This window comes from Protopterus annectens, chromosome 4.part0 (assembly GCF_019279795.1).
Source record: "Protopterus annectens isolate FY-2018-M chromosome 4.part0, PAN1.0, whole genome shotgun sequence".
Lineage (NCBI taxonomy): Eukaryota > Metazoa > Chordata > Ceratodontiformes > Protopteridae > Protopterus > Protopterus annectens.
The window spans coordinates 1486303193-1486326702 of record NC_056733.1 but is presented as its reverse complement, the minus strand read 5'-3'; the positions used below and the strand labels follow the sequence as shown (position 1 = coordinate 1486326702).

At 37.0% G+C, this 23510-nt stretch overlaps 1 protein-coding gene across 1 annotated transcript in view; it reads left to right on the top strand.

Annotated features, from left to right (window-relative positions):
- The window catches only part of CABP7 (calcium binding protein 7), a 1920152-nt gene that overhangs the window by 1147685 nt on the left and 748957 nt on the right, over positions 1–23510 (top strand). Inside the window, exon 2 of the mRNA XM_044069326.1 lies at positions 1021–1164. Within this exon, the coding sequence (XP_043925261.1) occupies positions 1021–1164 (144 nt within the window). The remainder of the gene's footprint in view (positions 1–1020; positions 1165–23510) is intronic.

Genomic DNA, 23510 nt, shown 5'->3' with positions numbered 1-23510 from the left:
CAGTAAAAATGCATTCAAAATTGCTGGGAAAAATGTAATATACTCATAAAAGATTCATGCCAGCATTTTTTTAAATATCACTGATCTAATTGGTTGAATAGTGGTCCCAGGAGATATTTCGTGGGAAGGTTCTACTTTCATATTTCAAAATACTGGAATACTGAATTTCAGTATCTGGAGATGAGAATCATGAAAGTGCAGTTGTCTGAAACTGCATAATAATGAAAGTGAGTAGGCCGGCTCTTACATAGTTGTGGTGCAGTCTGTAGTGTTTAGTACGGTGTAGTGGTTTCTGGGATTTCGACATGGTAGCCAATGTGTGGTTATGTGCAGAGATTCATGTAGGTGTGCAGTGTGTAAGGGTTTTGGATAGAAATGTGTTATGTTTTAATTTGTCAGGAAGTTTTAGCAGTAGATTGGGGTAGGTAGGTGACAGTGTGTGTGTTTAAGTGTTGAAAGTGGTGATTTTTGTACATGAGCAGAGTGTGTGTGTGTGTTTCTTGCAGGTATAGCTTTGACAGTGTGCAATGGAAATATAGGCCATATAATGGTAGTTTTTTTTTTTGTGGTAGTGCAACCTCGGAGTTGATATATATAAGTAGCATGGGTGTGGGGGGGGGCAGGCCCCACATGAGGGGGGTGCAGGAGGCTAGCCCCCCACTTAAACATAGATTACTAGGGTTTTGTTGGTGTGTGTGTGGGTTGTTTTGGCTTGTGATGATGTATGGAGGAAGGTCATGTTTGTATTTTTGTTTGTATGGTGAAGGGTACATTAAAAAACAATGTCACATACTGGAAATTTGGTATTATGAACTTTCATATAGTGATGTTCATTTTTTAATCTTTCTTTGTAGTGGATTTTTGTGATTCTTGTCTCGAGATACTCACATTCAGTATTTCAGTAGTTCGAGATTTGAAAGTAGAACCTAGTGGGACCCATAGTAGTCCTTTAAAGCATCTGATGTGCTTAATCATATTCTTATGGTAATCCGTCATTAATACTAATTTTTTCCTCTGCAGAGATCCGAGAAGCATTTAAGGTATTTGACCGGGATGGGAATGGCTTCATCTCAAAGCAGGAGCTCGGAATGGCCATGAGATCCCTGGGATACATGCCAAATGAAGTGGAGTTAGAAGTGATCATTCAGCGACTTGATATGGATGGTAAGGAAGCAGCTATTCTTTAATGGCAAGAAGCCATTTATTCCTCTTCTGTACAACATCAAAAAAGTCTTAGTATGTTGTGTTTTATTCAGTTGTACTTGTTTTTACTCTTGTTTTAAGTTAAAAAAAGAGCTACAGATGAATAGCCCACAGCTATGGTATATCATCCTGTCATTATCTATCATCTGTGACTAATAAAAAACATTATGTTTTCTGATGGCCCAGAAAAAGGTCACTCTTTCTGTTAACTAAAGGAGTACAACGCATTGCATGGTTGTAGCATGGTAAGTCTGATGATGAAACTTTAAGATGATGGTAGACTGTAAACTGACTATGATAATGTTACCTTTTGCGGTATTTCGTGGAAGTAGAAATGTAGCTATTTTTAAGATATAACAAACAGTTGATCCATTGTTTTCAGCTTTTTTTTTTTATTTAACTAAATCTAAACCTTCCAACAAAAGGACAGTCTGAATAAAAATGACTAATAAGTAAAGAAATTCAGTGTTATGCTTTTTATTTTTCTTTCAAGGAACAAATAAGCTGTGTCCAAGGCTAAATATTTAAAGTTGACAAGCCAGTAGTTCCCAGTAAACTGGGATGACACATCTTTGAGAAGACACAGCCTGAACCAATATGCAGTTCTAGCCCACTGTAAGTATTAATGACATGGACTGGCCCTAAAGGACAGCATCTCCACAGCTGTAAGCCTAAAGCACAGTCTGGCAGACAGCACTGAGAATTAAGGCTACTGATGATCTGTTTCCTGTAGTCCTGGGTTCAAGTCCCTTTGAGCAAGTCTCTTGCCCGGACAGCACACTGGGGCAATTGGGAAACTGGGCTTGGCTCCTCAATGGTCTTCTGGACCGCAAGCCTAGTAACTACCTATAAACCCTTTTTGGGCAGAAAAAAGGGTAGATTGCAGCAAAAAGCCTTTGAAATACCACAGCTTCTAGTCTTTAAGGTTCTACACAGTATAAATCAAAATAGGGCCAAGTTGTATTTGCTTGTTTTCTTGTTTAAGTTGCAGCCTTGACTTTCAACAGACATTCTGCAATTTAGAACTACAAAATTTCAAATGCAGCATTACCCAATGATGATTTATGCAAACCTATATAGTAGATGCTGACATGCTGTGCTTTATATCAGCCTATATGATGAAATACACTCTACTTGCATTAATGTTCACAGCAAATAGGGACATCACAGTACACATTTCAGATCCCATCATCCAAGCTCTGTTAACAGGTCACTGCATGTTTCAAATCCAGGGTCTTCTAAATCATTCAACATTGCTAAGATGATCATAGCATACATTTTCAGTTTAAAATATTATATTAGTATTTTGATTTGAAACTTGGAGGAACATCATTCATTGGTATGATTAATATGAGTCATTAGACCTCAACTACAAACCATGTATAATTGCCCACTGCTTTCTGTCAGAGAGATAGTGTATTTAGGCATTACTATTACAAAAAAATGTAAATTGCATTATGAGTGGTCAAGTAAAAATTATTTGCCAGTAGTCCACTGAGACTTGCAAACGCAGCTCCAGAGAAATGCTAACAATGTCAAAAAATCCTATCAGATTTGTTAAACAATGTCTCATATCTGAAAAGTGGAGTAGATTAGTATCTATTATTTATTTTTTATTTTATTTTATTTTATTTATAGATTATTGATAGAGATAGTTTCATTAGGTCAATAACCTCTTCTCACAGGAAGAGAGGACATCTTTGTTTCAGATTCTGATTAAATGATGGTAGGTTATGTTACATTTTAGGTGTGCATGAGGCATCTATTTCCACATGAAAATTTTACCAAATGATTTTGAGTACTTGTTCACACTACTGACAAAGTTGTTCAAGCTATGCAATATTGTCCTTCTGTGTACGTTAAAGTATTAGTCAATGGAAATTAAAGTGTAAGGCTTTAATTAAGAATAAGGAATTTAACTTAAATAACCGGTCAAGAGTATTGTTTTTTAAACCGGAAATGTCACCATGCCTGAGAAAAACATGAAAGAAGACATCATGTTTAGTTTGGAATATATTCACTAATGTAATTTCAGATGTATAGCATAACCATTACTGCATCAGCTTGATACTGCAATGAAATTTGTGTTGTATTTGCATTCATTTTCTGAGGGATATGAGGAATTAAATTTAAATGTCTGTCATTATTTAGTGACTTTAATCCACAGTGATTTGACAGAAAGCCATACATTTTATGAAGAAGAGACCAAAAACATGTGACAAAAATCTGGACATTCTGTGAAAATCTGGACAGTTGAGAGGTATAAAAAACTTTTTGCTACAGTGTAAAAGAAGAAATGCCTCTATTAAATAAAAAAATAAAAAATGGTTGGAGGCAGGGTACAGAAATGGGATGTGAATGGCTGGTTTGAGGGGCATGTCATGCATCTGGCCACCTCCTTTGTGTGTAATAAACCAATCACGTACGACTTATTACAATGAAGCTTTTTTTTGCTCTTCATTTGAAGAGCTGAGGGAGGTGGGGCATTGGTTTATAGTACTGGCACAAAACGCTAATTGAACTAGCTACCCTTCTAACTAGTATATCTGGTTTTCTTGCATCTATTTTTGAAATGTTGATATTGGCTAATCCCCTGTGATATGAACCTCTTCACTGTCAATAATGCTTTGTGGTTCTTATTTCCATTGCTTCTCATCTGCATCTATATTTTAGTGTTTGCACAATCCACAATACAACAGTCTTGCCAAATGATTGTGCCTATCAGTATATAAATCCTTAGCATACCTCTCAACTGTCCAGACTTTTGCAGAATGTCCAGATTTTTGCCTCATATTTCTGGTTCATTCATCAAAAAAAATGTGGTTTTCTGCTAAATTACTGAGGACTAAAGTCACTAAATAATGACATACACTTGAGTCTCAGACTTCATATCTCTCAGACAATATGCCAACAAAAAACTGTTATTCTAGCAACTTTCTAAGTTTTTAAGAGCAATATTTAAAATCCGTCCCTAATTTTGGGCCTTTGTCCCCAATTATTTCAGGCTTTGTCCAGATTTCTTGCATTAAGAGGTTGAGAGTTATGATCCTTAGTGCTGACTGTATCACACCTAACAATGAGATCTGCAACTGTTTCCAGTTGTGTTTTACTGAACCTGCATTTATCTGTTTCTCCCACTTTTTCTATACACTTTGAAAATCATTGTAACTGTAGCCCACTGTCTTGGGCCACCATTATGAGCTTTTCATTTTTTGAGTTAAATTAACCTCACCTTAACCATTAATGTATCAAATCTTGGTCAACACATAGTTGTTCTAGAAGTTCTCTGTAATTATTATTATATTTGACTTTCCAGTTTTCTTTCCTTTCCTCTTCTATTGACCCTTTTCTTTGTATTGTTTCTTTCTTTTTTATTTTGGCACTTTCAGTTGCTGTCTAATTTATGCTTACTTCTGGTTTGATTTCCATTCCCTGTCAGTTCTAAAATGTTTCTGCTAAACTAAACAAAAATGTCATCTTACACTTCTCTTCACACTGTGTTTGGATCTAATAGTCGAAAAGGAGAAAGACCTTATTTTTGTGACAGTAGATGTCAAAGAATTTATTTCCTCTATGCCCATTTACAAGATATGGAATGGTTCCATGAGTATCAAATAAAGAGCCTAGACACCAACATGGTTAGCGTAATGAGGACCCTCATGGAACTTATTTTGAAAAATAACTACGCTGTAAATACTACTCTCAAACACAAACAGAGGATAGTTGTCTCAATAGGGGTAGCATGTGCCCCAATTTTTGCCAATATAGTGATGGCATATTGGGAGTACAGCTATGTGTTCCATTCTGGCTATGAGAATGCTCAGGTTTTATATGGTAAATTTTTGGATGACGTTGTCATCTTTTGGAAAGGCATAGAAAGCAGGTTATTAGAATTCCTCCATTATATTAATTACACTACTGATTTTTTGAGGTTTAGCTTGGAAAAATCTGATACTAGTCTTTGCTACTTACATAATGAAATTAGGAAGGACATAGTGAATAAGAAACTTTTATCAAACATTTATAGAAAACTGATCTACTTGGATTCCCTTTTACATTTCAATAGGTTTCACCCCAGACACCAAAAAGCATTGGTTAAAAACTAGTTAGAGTGGCCTGAATGATTTCATTTATAGATAAATTTCAGACTGAGTGTGCTATATTGAAAATTATTTAATGAACAGGGTTATCATGATGATTTTTTACACAAGGTTTCTGTGGATGTTTGTGAAAAATAGACTAGAGGTGTTTATACACCTTTTTTGCGACAAAATTAGAGTGATGGCAATTTAATTATCATGCCCAACAATACAAAACAGAATGAGCAGTATAAATTAGGATGTGCTATACTTTACAACAGTTTGTGAAGTTTTATATAAAAATTGGAAAATATTCAAGGTTAGTGGCGTGAATTTACAGAAGGTGGGAAAGGCCCCCTGTATCATATTCAGGAAGGATTGGTCCTTAACGAATTACATCAAAAGGGCAGAAAAAAATCATATATGAGGGAACAATAGGAAGGGTATGTTTAAATGTGGAAGAAGCAAATATTGCCTGTATACTAATGAAGGAAATTTTACCCTTATCTATACATATGGAAATATATGATGTTCTAAGTATTGTAACTGTTTAATACAGAGACTTATTTATGTAGCTCAATGTAAAAACTGTTCCTCATTTTATATAGGCAAGATGTTTAGAACCTTTAAAGACAGGATTTATGAGCATCTCAGGGACATAAAGAGAAATGGCGAGTGGAATGCTTTATAAAGAGATGTACAAGCATATGAAGGGCAATCATTAGAATTTTTTCCCTTGGCGTCATTGTACATAATATAAAAGGGGTGCCATGGAAGATTTTACTAGAAGTTTGGCAAACAGAATGGCAATTAAAAATCATTGCTGCCCATATTTGGGGTCTTAATGATTCAGTTTCCTTGGCCTGTATACTTAAAATGAACTAAATTAATTTTTAATCATTTCTTATTAGTGAGATGATTACTTTTATAGTCAATGCATTGTATGAGTACATTGGATTTTAATAGTATTCTGTAGTAATTACCATTCCTAATACTGTGTCAGTTATGTCCTGTTGTGGAGATCTGTTTTGAATTGATCAATACATTGTTGAGACCAGTACCCACACACACACACACACACACACACACACACACACACACACACACACATATATATATATATATATATATATATATATATATATATATATATATAATTTAGGGTTGCTGTAATATAAAGGGAGTTTTTCATCAATTATTCTTAGGATGCAGCTGTACTTAGCTGCACGAATTTATGGTGTACTTTACCATTTACTGATTCATCTACTTACATATTTACATATTTTATTTACTGATGTGGTACTCCATTTTTTCATTCTACATATATACATTATGAATTGTTTTTATCAATGAATCTTCTTATACATTGTATATTTGCTTTTATTCAAAGTTTTTAACATATCTATATATATTTCAACATAATTAACTTAGAAGTAAGTATGTGTACAGCTTTAAATATACAAGGCATGTAAGGAATTCCATTGGTGTGGACATATTAAAAGGTAGGAGCTTATGTATTTTATATGAGGAGTTAGTGGTGACTCAGTTTACTCTGAAGAAGTCACACAGACATAAAGGGACGAAAGCGCTTAGTTTGTTGCTATAATAAGGATGTGTTTTTTTTTTCATATACACATTGTCCTGGTGCTGGTTTTTGCCATATGAGGACCTCTGCGGTGTGGCATTTTATTTGCAAGGACTAACTGCAGTGTCGTTCAAGGTCTGGTTCATTTGTTTGGAGTTGTTTTTCTTGGTTGGTACCAATCAACAAAAATGACACACCAGTGAGTAGCAGGAAATAACCAGCAATTCTGCTACACATATTCCCTCACCCTACCTCCAGTACTAGACTCAAATTCTGATGCTCTTTAAAGAGACCCACATACTTGGTAAAGATATTCCACAAACTCCCTCTGTTAGTAAAGAAAGACTATCTCTGAGATTCATTAACGCCTACACAAATTATACACTGTGTACACTGCTCTGACTGAACAGAATGCACAAGCATAACTCACACCTTCTTCCTCCTAATTTTAGTTTTTCTAATAATTCTCTTGCAGTCTTAAGTATAGAGGGTGATTTATAAAGAATACTCCAAATTGTAGACTATATGTACACTCAGTGTAATCTTTCTGACTAGAAAGCACAAAAATGTGATAGGAAAGCTCCTGAATACAGATCATGTATACATAGCGTACACTTAGTGTAGGTGTTAATGAATTTTAAAAATATATTTACTTTCTATACAATAATTGTTTTAATTCATCTCTGTCCTGAGTTATATGACAGTAAAACAATAAAATAATAACAAAGCAATGAGATTTTTACTATAACTACATAAATCTTGTATAGTAGCTTAATCTGAGTGTCCTTTTAATGTTAGCCATATATGGGACACTAACCTATAGAATGAGGTTATACGATCAGCACACTTTGGAGGAGAATTAGGAGGCAACAGTTCTTTGGATTAGACTGCTTACAGTTTTTGAAATACACTAGGAGTAGAAGATGCAGTAGAGTCTGTAGACTTCATGCCTCCATTGGGTTAAGAAAAATTTTAAAAGAATATCAGACACAATAGCATTTGACAGCTCTGGTTCAGGTCTACCCATCTGTCTTTCTGGCAAAATATCTTCACTGAATTCAAGTTTCATGTGATTTCACCAAATGCCTTTGATTTATTTTGTGTTAACAGCACACCTCATGCACAAAATTATCTCAGATACTGCTGAAGGTCCTGAAGGTCCACTGCTGTTTTTATGTGTGATTTCCAATTAAAAGTTTGAGCTAACATTACTGACAAGATAAGTTGCTAGCACTTCTATCATTGCTTGCTTGTGTTGCCTTTCCACAGCAGTTCTGAAGCCTGTGCTTTACTCTTTCATACCAATAATTTAAAAAATGTCATCAGTCTGGATCTCAGCCTTGTTTCGGTCAGTAATAAAGAAGTTGATAAAATCACAGCTTTCAGTGGTTTATTTATATATTCTAGCAATAGTAGTTGAATGTTTGTATTATGTGATGCATCACAATTCTTCCAGATCTTTTTATGGTATGTATCATATATTGTACTTGCCTATCATACTGGGGATTTTTTAGACTCCCAGTGATGTGTTTAAACTTACAGGTTCTAGGAAAAAGATATCAGATCTCTTCACATTAATATTACTTGCTGTGGAATATCCTGTCTTGCTAGCTCTGATTTATGTATATTTATAAGTAGTAATAGTAATTACATCTTTCAGCTGAACAACATTAACACCTAACAAAAACCTTCGACTGTTACACTGTCTCAATCAGTGCCTATAATGCGTGAGCATAATGATGCAATTCATGAGGCATGAGTTCCTGTACACTTTCTGTGCATACCACAAACTAAAGTGTTTTGCATCTTCAGTTCTGTAAGGTCCGTTTAGGCCACTACACTACATCTCTTGCACTTTATTTGCACTTTTATATTAACCAGTGAAACTCATGGATTTTCTGAAGGATCTAATTTCTCTGTTCTGATGGAATTATGCCTTTAATTTTCATCGTTGTTAGTAACCCTTGAATACAATACATCTCTCCCTTACAGGTCTAATATGACTGAGTCAATGTATGCCAGTGCTTTGGATTACATTGGCAACATGACGTAATGGCATCTTCCAGCAGCTACATTTCCAGATCTTCTCTGGTATTTATCTTCACATGCTGTAGGTTCTCAAGCACCTGTGGAAGTTGTGTTGTGAACTGAAGAACTTGCAGACTTAATTTTGGCAAATATTATTTGCAATAATTTAGATAAGCTGCACTTACTGGTTGAGCAACATGCATCAGTTTGCTCACTTCACACTTTACTTTGGCATTGTATTTCTGAAGCATTAAAAACATCCTTTGCAACTTTACAGGTTCTTTTTCCAATGAATTTCTGTAGACTCATACTAAGGTTTATAATCTGTCACCAGTGCATAATCATATCATTTATGACAACAAAAGCCTATTGAAAGTATTTTTACTTTACCAGTATGTGTATTTTTGTCTAGTATTTTTGTTAAATCTGCTTAGATATGCATTACAAGCTAGAAAACAATCAAAAGTTTGTTGTCCAGTTTATATAAAATGGTTACAGCAGAGCTAGACTCAAAACAAGCAGTGACATTTTATTTTTATGTGACAATTTAAAAGTTTCTATAAAACAATGATAGCATATTCACCTTGTTGCAGGCTCTATGTGAGTGCCTTATTTGCATTTGGAGTACACAGAAAAAAAACCTTCAGTGACAGCTACACTCTAAACACAATCTTCCCTTATCAAAGAATATACTTTCCTCCCTAGAAAACACATTCCCATTTTCTATTCTGTTTTTCTATGCATTTTTTTCTACTGGTATTCAGATTTCTCAGGGTATACTGGGTTCAGAGGTGAATTAAGTGCTTCTTGTGCCCTGGGCTATTTTCATACCATGACCTCCCCACGCACATTTTCAGACCGTGTGTAAATGCATGTGTTCTTTTGGATTCACCATCCTCATTGTTTTAAATTATATTTTTGTTGACTGCAGAGACATTAATTAGAGTGTATTTTAAATTTGTAGTTTTGAACACTTTTTCTAGTAAACAGTGAAACAATGCATATTAACAAATAATGCCAAAAGTAGTCATTTCAGAACATTTCAGCCATAAAATGTCACAAAAATTGTTGTCATTTTAATCTACCAATATCTGTAGTCATCAATTACAGCCTGATTATGATAAAAATGGTAACAGTAATTTTTTTTCCATTTTGCCTTAAATAAATACATATTAAACCTGCAAAGACAGACAAAATGACTTTTTAATTTTTTCAACTCAGCAGGGTTAGTCATTTTTATCCACAGACACCCCAAAACCCAGCAATTATTGTTACGTTGTTGGATGGATCCTTCTCGGATATCTATTTCAAAAATTAAGAAACATAATAATGACCCAAGTAACATATTTCAAATTTGTTTCACACAAACACACAACAGCCATAGTAAAGTAGTACAACTTAATTGAAACACCTACACATACACATTAGTCCTGCAAAGCCAGATTAAAGACTGTTTAAAATGAAAAGAGCATAAAGTATTTTCATCCATAGATAGAAACCAGAGATTATAGCCACTTTTTAGACTACGCACACCCCTTATTGTTATGAAGAAATAAATTACATGTACTTTATTGGTAGCTTTGGCTGAACTACATGAAACTGTAAAAAGATCACTAGCATCACACTATAAAATCCAGCCATGTATAGCACAGTTTAAATGGAAGAGTATTTATGACAAACGCATTAGAAATATTAACCAACAACATATGCTAAGCCAATATGCACAATCTCTGCATAAGTAAAAGTCGCCTGAATAATTTCACACTAAAAAGAACCATTACTAATGCAGATATTGCTGCCTACAAACAACTTTACTTTTCAGTGTTTCATCTACAAATGCAGTACCTACCACCCACAAAGAATAAATGGCCTATGTTGCTTTAAAATATTGGTGTGTTGATGATGTTGCCATAGTAATTCCTTAAGTAGAAAGGTGTGCAAAACAAAAACACAGTTTAATAATTAGTTACTTTGCCTGCAGTCTTCGAGACCATTTAGGAATCTGGTTAACTAAGGAATCTGGTTAACTCACTTGCTTAAGATCACACAGCAGGTAAATAAAAATGGAAAGTTTTAAACCATGCACATTTGGCACTAGAAGTAGCTCATTAACATGTATGAGGTTTAGTTCTCTGCACTAACTGCCAGACAAAGTAAAAGCTTTTAAATAAATGCAGACATCCTTTACAGTCTGATCTTGTAGATAATACTGTATCACGGCAATATGTAATAGTGACTGCTTAATGTATGCGGAGGATTAGATGGTTCTGATCATCACCTCTAATAATGCAGACTATGTGACCTGGCAAATGTCATCCCCTTAACACTTGCTTCAGACAATAAAGAAGGGAATACAAAACTATATTACTAAAATGCAACATGTTTAGACTAGATTACACAGTCTAGGTCTATTAATGAATTAATTCATTCTTTACTACAATTAATAAAGCAAAATAATTAAAAGCAGTATAGATCCTGCAGTAGATTTTGTTCAGCAATCCACAAGTCATACAAAGTCAGAAATATTACTGCAGACAACAAACTGGTATTTCATTATTTTATTTTGTTGGAGGGGTGCTCACATATTTGCAAGATACCTAAATGTCATTTCAAGAACAGCAATAACTTCTGACATTATTCTGTATAGGTGAAAGGGCTCAAACCCTGTAGTTTTGGCTATAAGAAACAGTGATAATACCATATTGTTGCACCATATGCCTGCAGAGTCAAGACATCAGGATTGTGATCAAATGTGGCCTATGCAGGGTACTGAACTAGGCACCGACCAGCCAAACCAATATCCCATTACTTAGCTGTCTGTCCTTAATTGCCATAAAACACTGCTCAAACATGTCAGTGTACATTCTATTTTCTTCATTAATTTTATAATAATCACAGATATTTGGATTTTATTTAAAAGTTTAATTTCAAATTTTACAACAAAAGCACTGATAGGCATTTTCCAAACAAAATACTCTCACACTGAAAACAGACTTAGCATGGGAAACAGTAAACATCTCTTTTGAAATTTACATTTAGTGAAACCTTAATTAGCTAGCTATTAAGCTACAAGATACAAGCTGGGATTCATAATCAGACAGCATATACTGAAGCATTAATGTCCAGCTGTGTGAAGGGTGCAAGAATTCAAAAGAAAAATGTGTAATGCATTTGCTAACACCCTGACGCAGCCCACAAGACACAAGTGTACCTTTTCAGGAACAGCCCAGGAGTACTCTCTGGTGAAGTAACTTGGATAGAGTCACACAGAAGACAAACTAAGACTGAGGGAATCATACCTTTTACTACAGGAAGTAGCCCTTTAATATCATCACTAATGCTAGACAAACTGTTGTAGCCAAACACTGTGCATTTCGCACATGCGTGCCTACAAAACCAAGCTAAATTAAAAATGGATTCATAATTAAAATATTAGCATTAAACAAACAGACTTCATGCTGTCCAATTTATTCACAACCAAATAACAAACACCCTGCCCACATTCAACAAATCAAGGAAACCAAGTATTGCATCCAAATAACATGGCTCATTTTGATGATACCCTGTAATTTTGGCTACAGAAAGCAGTGAATAAATATCACCCAGAACTCAAATGACTAGCATTATTAACTGTACACCTCAGTGACTTTTATCTTTCAATGATTTATCAGGAAATGAAGAACTTTGTGAATATCTGTCAGTTAGTGCAAATAATTAAGGCTCTAAGTTCTTAATGAGCATCTCCCTGTACTCAAGGATGCAGGGTTTGATTCTTTCTACCTCCATCTACCTTCTGTGTGACTCTGAGCAAGTCAGTTAACCAGACAGTGTTCAATGATTCAAAATAGATCACAAAGATGTTTAGCATGAAGAAGTCTTAAAGACTAACTAATTTTATCACCTGGAAATCCGTAGACATGCACATGAACATGTAGACATGCACACACACGCTCTTACTTGTACAAGGGAGATCTTTACCATTCCCAGGATCGACACTCCAGCAAATCCATTGAAATAAAGCAGCCATTGCAATCTCCATACCATAGTGATTCCCCAGCCCAATGGTCGCTCAGTGAAACCTTTTCTTCATTCAGTAAAACACCCAGATTAGTGATTCAAATGCTGCAAGTGTTATCAAAGTAGCCAGCTCCTTCCTGTGCTCACGGTTAACTTCCTGTACTGTTCATATACTTCCTGTACTGCAGAAACTAGGACTGGTCCCTCCATGGAAAAGAGAAAGACAGATACTTTTGGTCATGCTATAGGCACAAATGTAAAATTGTTTTGTTGGCTGGCCATGGGCTTCTTCTGAATCTGTGGGCCTTATGTGACCACCTATTTCATCTCTGTTATAATCTGTCACTAACAGGGTTTCACAAAATGCTTCTACACTTGCTTTCAGCATTTATTTCACTAACTTTTCTATCATATACTGACTATCCCATTTAAGAGTAATTTCTGAGCACAGAGGATTATGATCATGCCTCAGTTATAGCCAGTTTGTTATATACTCAAGAAATTAATTTCACGAAATTCGCTCTCTAGGTGAAATTCTTTGGATCCATTTTGAGAACACATAAACTGAAATTATTTTCAGAGATCATAATTCTTTGCATATACATGAACAGTTTTAGCTGGCCAGATGTATTACCAATTAAAAAAAAATTGGAGCCCAAAGTGTGTAAGAAGCACAGCTGTCAGCCTTTTACTTCCTGACTAAGTAAATAAGTAAAAAATAATCAAGGCAAAAGCCATAAATCAGGGGCACATCAAATTATTTTCTTTTTTGACTTTAAAAGTCTGATAGGATAAGAACATTTAAATTAGCACGCAGCTTCTGAAAAAAATTATGTCTCTAAATATAAATGTTTTTCTAATTTGTTAACATCTTTTTGCACAATACCACCAACTTTAAAAAGGACAGAATAACATTATGAGCTACCATCAGGATCAGGTGGGACTTATCCTGGCACTATTTATAGATATTGGTTGATAAGATATGCACTCCAGTTCCTGACACTGTGTGTTTGGCAATGAAAAGTGTGTTACAGCTTTAAATGCTGTCAGTAGGTTTCCATAGACCTAAATAAACTGATGCCTGTGTTACAATATGAGGCTTATTGGTAGCAGAGAGGTACATATGCAAGAACCTCACTAGAGCGAGCTTGTTGTAGTGAAGTTTGTACTAGATCTTGGAGCATAATAGCACACTCCATGTATTCCACCGATTTTATTATCAGCAGCCACTTAAGTATGGGCTTGTCATAACTTGTGCTTGGCAGTCAGCTAATGCTAGATGAGGGTGCATGTTCTCTCAGAATCTGTCTCAGGCACAGCTCCTGATGACATATATGTATTAATTTTATACATGCAGCTAACACCAAACACATTTCTTTTCAAGTGCTGATAGTGGAAGCATTTTTTGGATCTAGCTGATAAGCAAATTTCAGTATCTCAGATTAAGCAGCAAAGAACAAGAACAGCATTTTGTTATCCCTGGAGATAAAGACAGAATATTTAAGTACCAAGGTTCAGTACTTTTTCATGTCTACAATGCAAAGCATTGACATTTTTGTGAATAAAAACATATATAATTCTAATAAATGGCAGTATTTTACTGCTTATTAAAAAGACTAGTTTACTGCATTATGAGATTTTTTTTCTATAAAGTCATAATATGTTGTTTGTATTGTGTATTGTCAAGTTGTTTCTTACTGATTATAGAACATGGTATTTGTTTGCATATTTACACACATATTTCAGATTTTTTTGTTACTGAGGATTGCTTGTCTGTGACAAATAAAAGTTTGCTGCTTTGGAGCACTACCTGGGTTTCATGATTTTTGAAAATTATTGTGACTGAGCTCATCAACGAAGTTTTAAGACCACTAGTTTGTGTGTTTTTTATTTATTTATTTTTTGTTGCATATTTCTATTGCAGAAGTCATTGCATTGATTGCTATGGCTACGTACCACTGACAGACAGTGCATAACAAGGTAAGGGGGTTGTTGTAACAGTATAACAAATGCTGAGTGGATAGGAGGTAGTTGGAAGAAGAGAAGCTGGGAAAACATGACTAATAAAAATACTGGGAGGCAGACCCTTGGGATGGAGACAGGATTTGGGTGAAGAAGGAGATAATATATGATTTCAATCAACACAACAGGCAATAAGTGAGTGACTGGAGCAAAATAAGATTTATAAAAACAAATAACTGAAGGTGCACAGACCAAAATAACTATAAAAACTCATTTAGAACAAAGGTTTTGTGCTTTCATCCCTAAGTACATGGGACTTCTTTATTACCAAGCTATTAGTTTTGATGTCACTTCCTTTTGTACTGCAAAACAATACATCATTAAAACAAGTTCAATCAATGCCACTTATAAGCTTAAAGATTTAGCTCTCTAAAGACAAAACCATCAAAAACCAATACTATAGGAAACAGGATATCCATACGTTTACTGTATTAAACTTATTTTTCTGAGCCTTCAATAGAAATTATTTTTAGACTTTTACTGTTTGTGAAAAGTGTTTGTATGGAAATGGAGTTCATGTCTACTGCAAGAAGTCTTAATGCTATAATCAGTATAGTAATTAATACAGGAAGAGGGCATATACTTTGAATTAATGTGTAGCATATTCCCTGGTAAATAAATTCTTACTAGCATTTGGCATGGTATGTAATGATATGCTTGCTTTTTCCCAAAGTGGAAATTAATATGGTTATGTGGGGATATGACTAGAGTATTATTGGTGGAGCTGGTTTTAGGATTGGGCATATACAAGTAATAATACCCACTACGTTGGTCATTATTATGGAATAACAGACCACCAAGAGGTGTTATGTGGCATCTGTAAAAGGTCTGGATTTTTTCAATAAAGCATATCTAGAAGAACATTACTACATTTAGAAAATAACCATTATGAGATTTTTTTTCCAGATTATGTTTAATGGACATTTTGATGTAAAAATAGCCACATCTGAAGTTATGAGTTGTCTGCAGTGTTTACATTTAAACTTGTTGTTTAAACATTTTTAAAACATCAGCAAAGTAAACTGGGAGCCTCTTCAAGCAGCAGTCCACATGAATAATCTCCAAAACTAGACTGGAAAAAAAAACAGACAAGAATGAACCAATGGACCAGAAAAAAGTTGAGTCAATGGACCAGAAAAAAAAGGTTTAAAGCATGCAGAGACATTGTCATCACAACATACAGATAGACTTGGAAAATGTCTCTTGGTCAGATGTACAAAGCTCACTGAAATAGTTAGCATGGAGGCAGTTCAACTGTGCCTGCAGCTGTAAGGACACCTTTTCATGTGGTCAGATATCTACTTCACTAAAGACTGACATTCCATTCAATGCAGCTCAGAACTGAAATTGACTGAGCTGTTTTGCCTTGCTAAGTACAGATATTTTCATTACTGCTATCTATTTATTTTCATCTATATGCTTTTCCCTACTGTACACTGGCCGCCAAGCCTTTCTGCATTACCCACACCCAATCATTCCCCATCATACGTATTCCCCAGTGAGGATGAGAATGGTATAGGGAGGCCATCATACCGGTTGCCCCAGAATGGTTTGTGCCCTCACTGGCATCCCTAACAATGAGGAGACAGTTTTCTAGTAGAAGCCCTAACCATGCCCAACCAAGTGGCAGATAAGTGGCCTACATCATGTCAGGAGCTACTATACCTTCACATTTTATGTGGACTATCACTTTCATGACTTGGTAGACAAATGCCTGCACCTAAGATGTCCTTGGGAGGTCACCCCTCCTGCCAGGGATTCTGGCATTAGACAGTGCCAGTCTGCCCTCTGTTCCTTATGTGTAGGCATGCTCAGCCTTCGTATGCCTGTTACAGCAGACACATAAGCCACTGACCAAACACAGGTCAATAGGGCTGCAGTCAGGTCTTTATCCCTCTATGCAAATGGAGCTAGCTTTTGATGCTGGCATCTATTCAGTGTTTCATTGAACTTTTGTGCTTTTACTTCAGTCAGCTTACAGGTCTTTAGCCTAATCTTTGCTGAACTTAGAGATTTCACTGACCACTGCTTGAGGCTGATGTGGCTAACAGTGGTTTATGTTGTGGACCAACTGTTTCACTGCGAATGAATTTGCACTCTTTGATTCTACCCTGATTTCCTTTCCTTACTATGAAGAACTTGACCTGAGTTGCATGTTGAACAGTCTTGTAAGTTATCTTTTCTTTTGATAGTTTATCTTGATAAACCATGTGTTGGCTACCATCAAGCAAATTGACAGACAGAAGTCAAGAATAGCCTCTCCTTCTTTTTTTCTTTTGGCCAGCCTGTGACATCCGTCCTCTGGGTCAGTAATCAAGGAGACTGAATCCTCACCAATGACACTGGTGGGGGATGTTTACTTAGAATAAAGAAATATACACACATTATTTCCATATGCAGCTCTTTGCACCAAGCACAATTTCCCTTAAGACCACACAGGGAACACACTCAGCCAGGGCTCTGGGTTTCCCTCTCTTTCTCTCCAGGCCCCCAATAAGACTCCCCATAGCTATAGGGTTGAATCTTCAGCTGAGTGTCCTAAGCCAAGCCCTCCACCACCCTCTGTGTGAAACCAATGCTCTGCACCCCTTCTTCAAGCAGCTGACACATTTACACTCTTTGAGATGTGATTTTCACACACACACACACACACACACACACACACACACACACACACACACACACACACACACACACACACAAACACATACACACATACATACACACACACACACACACACACACACACACACACACACACACACACACACACACACACACACACACACACACACACACACACACACACACACACACACACACACACACACACCTGGGAAAGCCTGGCACACATTTACTAACTATGCCCCTCTGCCCAGATTATAAGGTAGATACTGACATTCCAAAGCCAAGCTACTCTAAGGGTCTTACAAGGAAACCTAATTATACTGAGTAAAATTAATACTAATACAAACGCTAACATCTGACAAATGCAGAAAGGCTTTCAGAAGTGGCCACAGTGTCACCAGATAAATGTAAGTATTCTCAAAGAGAATGTTGGTTTATTTGTTTGCAAAATACTTTACTGCCTGAGCCAGGATTACAGTCTATGCCATTTTGCTCGTGTTAATGTATGCATTCAGTACCTGTGATTCAAGAACAAGTGTACTGCCTCCCTCCTGTACTTTTCCTTTGATTGTAGGTGCATTTCATCTCACCTTCTATCTCACTGCCCTCTTGCTATCTCTCCTATAACCCTATCCATCCAGTCAAGTACTCATTAGTTTCCTCTTGTCTTTCCTTTGTTTCCTTTATCCATCTCTGGTTTGTATTACTCATTACCTTCCCACTACTTACCTTAGCACCTTTTGTTTGTTTTAGAGCTTGAAACACCAGTACTACTACCTGTGTTACCCCCACAGTGCCACCATTTACCTCTAATATTGGGCTGCAGACATTCCTGACATCCCTCCAAATACATTCAGAGACGTGTTTCACTATAACTTATAGTGTAGCTGTCTGCATTCAGCTTTCAGCTATTTTGTTTCTGATTTCTAAATGTTTTGGGTGACTTCTAGGGCTAGCACACTAGCGGCTTGACCAACCTGAAAATGCCTTTCCCTGTAGCTGCTCCTTCCTTCCTCCCCATAGACTACTTTCCCATAGCTATTTCCCAACCCCGGTGTTTTAACCACTTAAACCACTAGATAACAGCAAATGTATGCAGTATTTTAAGCTAAAGGAACAAGAAGCTAACTGAATAAAGTGTGGAAAAGGTGATTGTTTTTGGCAGGACTCTTGCATCTTCCAGTGGGGGTTGGCCCCACTCCATTTGCCCTCGCTATGCTTGGGCTCACTTTGTTCCCCTACCCTACCCCCATTCCCACCAACCCCCCCACATCAATTTCATTTATACCTAACCTTGCCACACCTACCACCAATCATACTCCTCCACCTCACAATTCCTCCCACTGTTCCCAACCTATCATTTCTCACACCACACCCTCATAAATACCACTTCCCACTATACCACACACCCCTATCTCCAATCATACCATTCCACCTACATACTCCTCCCATCACCAATTCTCCTCTTGCACTCACTCCTCTATTCCCAACTCAACTCCCTCCTTTACCTCACCTCACTTCATCCCTTCCAGACTTTCAGTATATAATTCACTTTTCCTTCAGTTACACATCCTAAACTCCCATAACCTACTACTCCCTACCTATTCACACCCTCTAACCCACTCTCAACATCTTACACCTTAGCATCATAGCTACATAACCCCAACTATGTCTCTTCTTTTCAACATCTTCTGTCTCACATTCACTCTCCAATTCTGTCTCTTGCTTACACTAATTTCATATCATACTACCTTTCTTCCATCACCTCCCTCCCCCACTCCATCAGCTCACTATCACATCTCACATAGCTACACAACTATCTGCTCTAGCTTATATCCCAATAATCCTATACTACAAAAGAAATTCATTCTGCTCCCCACACAAAAGAGCATTATGTCTCACCAAGATCACAAACCTATCAACTACTCTAAAAAATGCCCCTTCCTACCTACTTCTCTGTAAATTAACCCTCTGTGGTGATATACACCCTAATCTAGGCCCAACAACCCCATCTCATAACTCTCCCTGCTACTCAAAATGTCTAACTTTTACCACTCTTAATCTCCAAAGCGTTAGGAACAAGATTCCCCACCTGCATGCATGGCAAGCCAACACAAACCTGACTTCACTGCCCTCACTGAAACCTGGCTAAAGCCAAATATCACAGATTCCGAGATCCTTCCACCAAACTTCTGCTGCCTCAGATCAGACAGACTCCATAAAAAGGCTGTGGTGTTGCTTTACTATACCCAAGCAACTATACAGTCAATCCTTACTCTAAGCCTATTCCTCCAATTCCCCTCTGCTGTGCTATTAGTTACCTTCCTTAAACTTAATAAAAGCAAAAGCCTCTGCATTATAGTTATATACATTCCCCCAGGTAACAACTGCCCTATTTTAGAAGATATTCTAGCTTGGACAACCCTCAATATACAAAATGAAATTATTATTCTAGGCAACGTCAATATCAATTGGCTAGACATCACCATTAAACACTCCTCTACATATGTCAACCTCTATATGTACTCCCAACTTATTTCTGATGTTACCAGACCACACAAAAGCAATAATAAAGGGTCTACCTTGGACTGGATACTGGTTTCTGAACCCGACAATATCTCCTCCGCAGGCGCTCTCCCAGACAGTATCAGCGACCAGTGTCCCACATTCATTACAAGGAAGCCACCTCTACATCTAGCCCCCACCAATATAGATATTCCCATGATTTGACTAATTTCTCCCATTATACCCTGAATGACGTACTTCAAAAAATAAACTGAAGCCCACTAAAATCTCTTCCACTCAATGAAGCTGTAGAATTCTTTAATTCTACATTTCTACAAACCCTAAATAGTCTTGTTCCCCTCAGACTCAAAAGAGTCAAATCTAAGCATGCCTGCTGGCTATCTAAAGCCACAAAGCAACTCATGTCCACCAGGGATAGTGCATGGAAAACCTGGCAAAAAGATAAAACATCCATCAACCTCAATCATTACAAACATCTTCGAAATCAAACCAAACGTTTAGTTACCAAAGATAAACAACAACACTTCCTATCTATGCAAGACCAGAGTAAACAAAATCTCCAAAAATTCTGGGGAACCATTAATTCCCTACTCCACCCAGGCACTAATAACACTCCACTCTCTAACCCAGATAAAACCTCCTCTGAGCTAGCGATACTCTTCAATACATATTTTATTGATACTATCACTAAATTTACAACCTCCTTCCCACCTATCAACCCTGACATTACTGAACCCCCACCAACTCACAATCCTTCAACCCCCCTACCCTACTTCACTCTATCATGCATTCCTACATCCATCATCCACAAACACCTCCTCAAACTAAAATCTTGTACAAATGCTCCTGATAACTTACCCTCAGAATACCTAAAACTAGCTGCCCCTTCCATTGCCTACCCTGTCAGCATCCTACTCAATAGGTCAGTTCAAGAATCCTGCATTCCAGACATCTGGAAGAAAGCATTTGTCTTCCCTTTGCAGAAAGGCAGCAATAACTCTGACATCACAAACTTCCACCCCATAGCCATACTCTCCCCCATCTCAAAAATATTTGAAAAATGTATCCACACTCAGCTCATAGATCACTTAGTTAAACACCAATTACTTTCTCCCACTCAACACAGATTCAGACCCGGCCATAGTACCAACACTGCCCTTATTTCCTTCTTAGATACAGTCAATAAAGCTCATGATGTTGGCTCCTTAGTCTCAGCTCACATTCTCTACTAATTACCATTCTCTCCAACCTAGGATTATCCCCCCTTACCCTTTAATGGTTTAGTGGGTGATGGTGCTGCGGTAGCGTTGTCGCCTCACAGTAAGACGTCGTCCTGTTTGATTCTCAGCTAAGGCGTCTTCTGTGTGGAGGCATACGTGAATGGGCATACATTCGTTGAAGGTTGTGCATCAGGCCTGGCAAGTCGGTACGTAAAAATCTACTGCCAATCATTAGCGGACCAGAGTTCCGCTGTGGCGACCCCTAACCGGGAAAAGCCGAAAGATACAACAACCCTTTAATGGTTTACCAATTACCTCAATAATAGACAGCAATTCACCAAATGGCAACACTCCTCCTCCCCCTTCATTCCTACAAATACAGGTGTCACCAGGGTTCTATACTGTGTCCCCTCCTTTTCAGCACATTCATCAACAACTTCCATCAAACTCTAACAGATAGCTCCATCATCCAGAATGCTGATGACTCAACTATAATCTGTTCATCTAAATCTCTCACCAAATTACTGCATCTGACCCAAGAAGCATTCAACTTGACTGAGATCTGGATGTCCAAAAACACCTAGCCCTTAACCCCCAAAAATCTAAGCTCTTAATATTTACCCCTCAAAAACTAGCCATATTGACAAATCTCAGTTTACTGTTGCCTCTCAAAATAACACTGTCTTAGAAGTTGTCCCTAGTACAAAACTGCTAGGAGTTATTATCAACAACAATTTAACTTTTGATCTTCATATCCACAGTAAATTAATAGAACACATCAAAAGCAGGGTGCCCTATACAGGCGTAACTACTTCCTCAGCCTTTCCACCAAAAAGGCCCTAGCCTCTTCATTTCTTCTCCCCCCTACTCTGCCCCCATCTTCACCAACCTACAATCCTCCCTAAAAAGTAAACTTGACTCCTGCTACAATAAAATCACCAAATTTGCTACAAACTCTAAATACTCCACACACCACTGCTCTTCTCTGCAACAACTTAATTGGCTAGAATCTCCCCACCACCTCACATACCTACAATTAACTACAGCACACAAGTTAATCTTCCAACTAGAAAGCTGCCCTTCCCTGTCATCCTTACTGACCACATACCACCCCACTCACCCCCTCAGGTCAGAAAACAAAATGTTGCTGTCTGTAGTGAAACCCAAACTCTCAGCTGGCAAAATGCTATATTCCTATGCCATCTCCAAGCTATGGAACACTCTTCCTCCCTCTCTCAGAATGATCAGCAATCCACCCTTCTTCAAAAAATCCTTAAAATTGCATCTCTTCTCTCAATGGATATGCTCCTGATCCCTACCAAACACCTAAACACCTAATCTCCCATGTGAAGGCCCTATATCTACCTACCTCCATAAATTTCCACCTCTTCTCTTCTATTTCCCTCCTGCTTCTCTCTCCCACCTATTTCACACTTCCATCTCAATCCTTTTACTCCTGCTAGGTATTTGAATATCTGCAACCCTGTGCTTCTAGCCTCATACTACTATATACCCCTATCCTGCACATACCCCATAAATGTCCTTATCTCCCTTTCCTGCTCACTACTATCTGTTTACTTTGCCATATCTACCATCTCACCTTTCCACTTTCTCCATTTGCCACATATCTACCTCCCACTTTACATCCATCCCATGCACTTCCTTTCTCTCTAACACACTAACACCTTTGATAGAAGTTAATATGCTAATAGATGATGTGCATTAGAAGTTAATATGCTAATAGTTGATGTGCATAATCTCTGTTACACATATGCTGTTGACAATTGCTTTGCAAATATTTTCTATGTATCAACATTGTTCATTTGTATTTTATTGTCTATTGTATACAATTTTGCTTTGCTATGTATATTGTGGAGCTTTTCTCCCCGGGCCTCTATGAAAATGGGCTCTTCTTAGCCCCAGTGGACTTTCCCTGTCAACAAATGCAATAAATAAATATATAAATAAATACATAAATATTCTCTAAAGGACCAGCCACAATGAAATGTTTAAATATATTTAATAATAAATAATAAAAGAACATGAAAATACTAAATATCTATTTATAATAAACACCAGAGTTTCAATCATGGCAAATATTAAAATAACAGAGATGAATAGATTCACACAGATACAGAAAAACTGTACTTAACTGCTCACTATATTTTGCTGACTGATCTAAAGAATTACTATTCCCTGGTT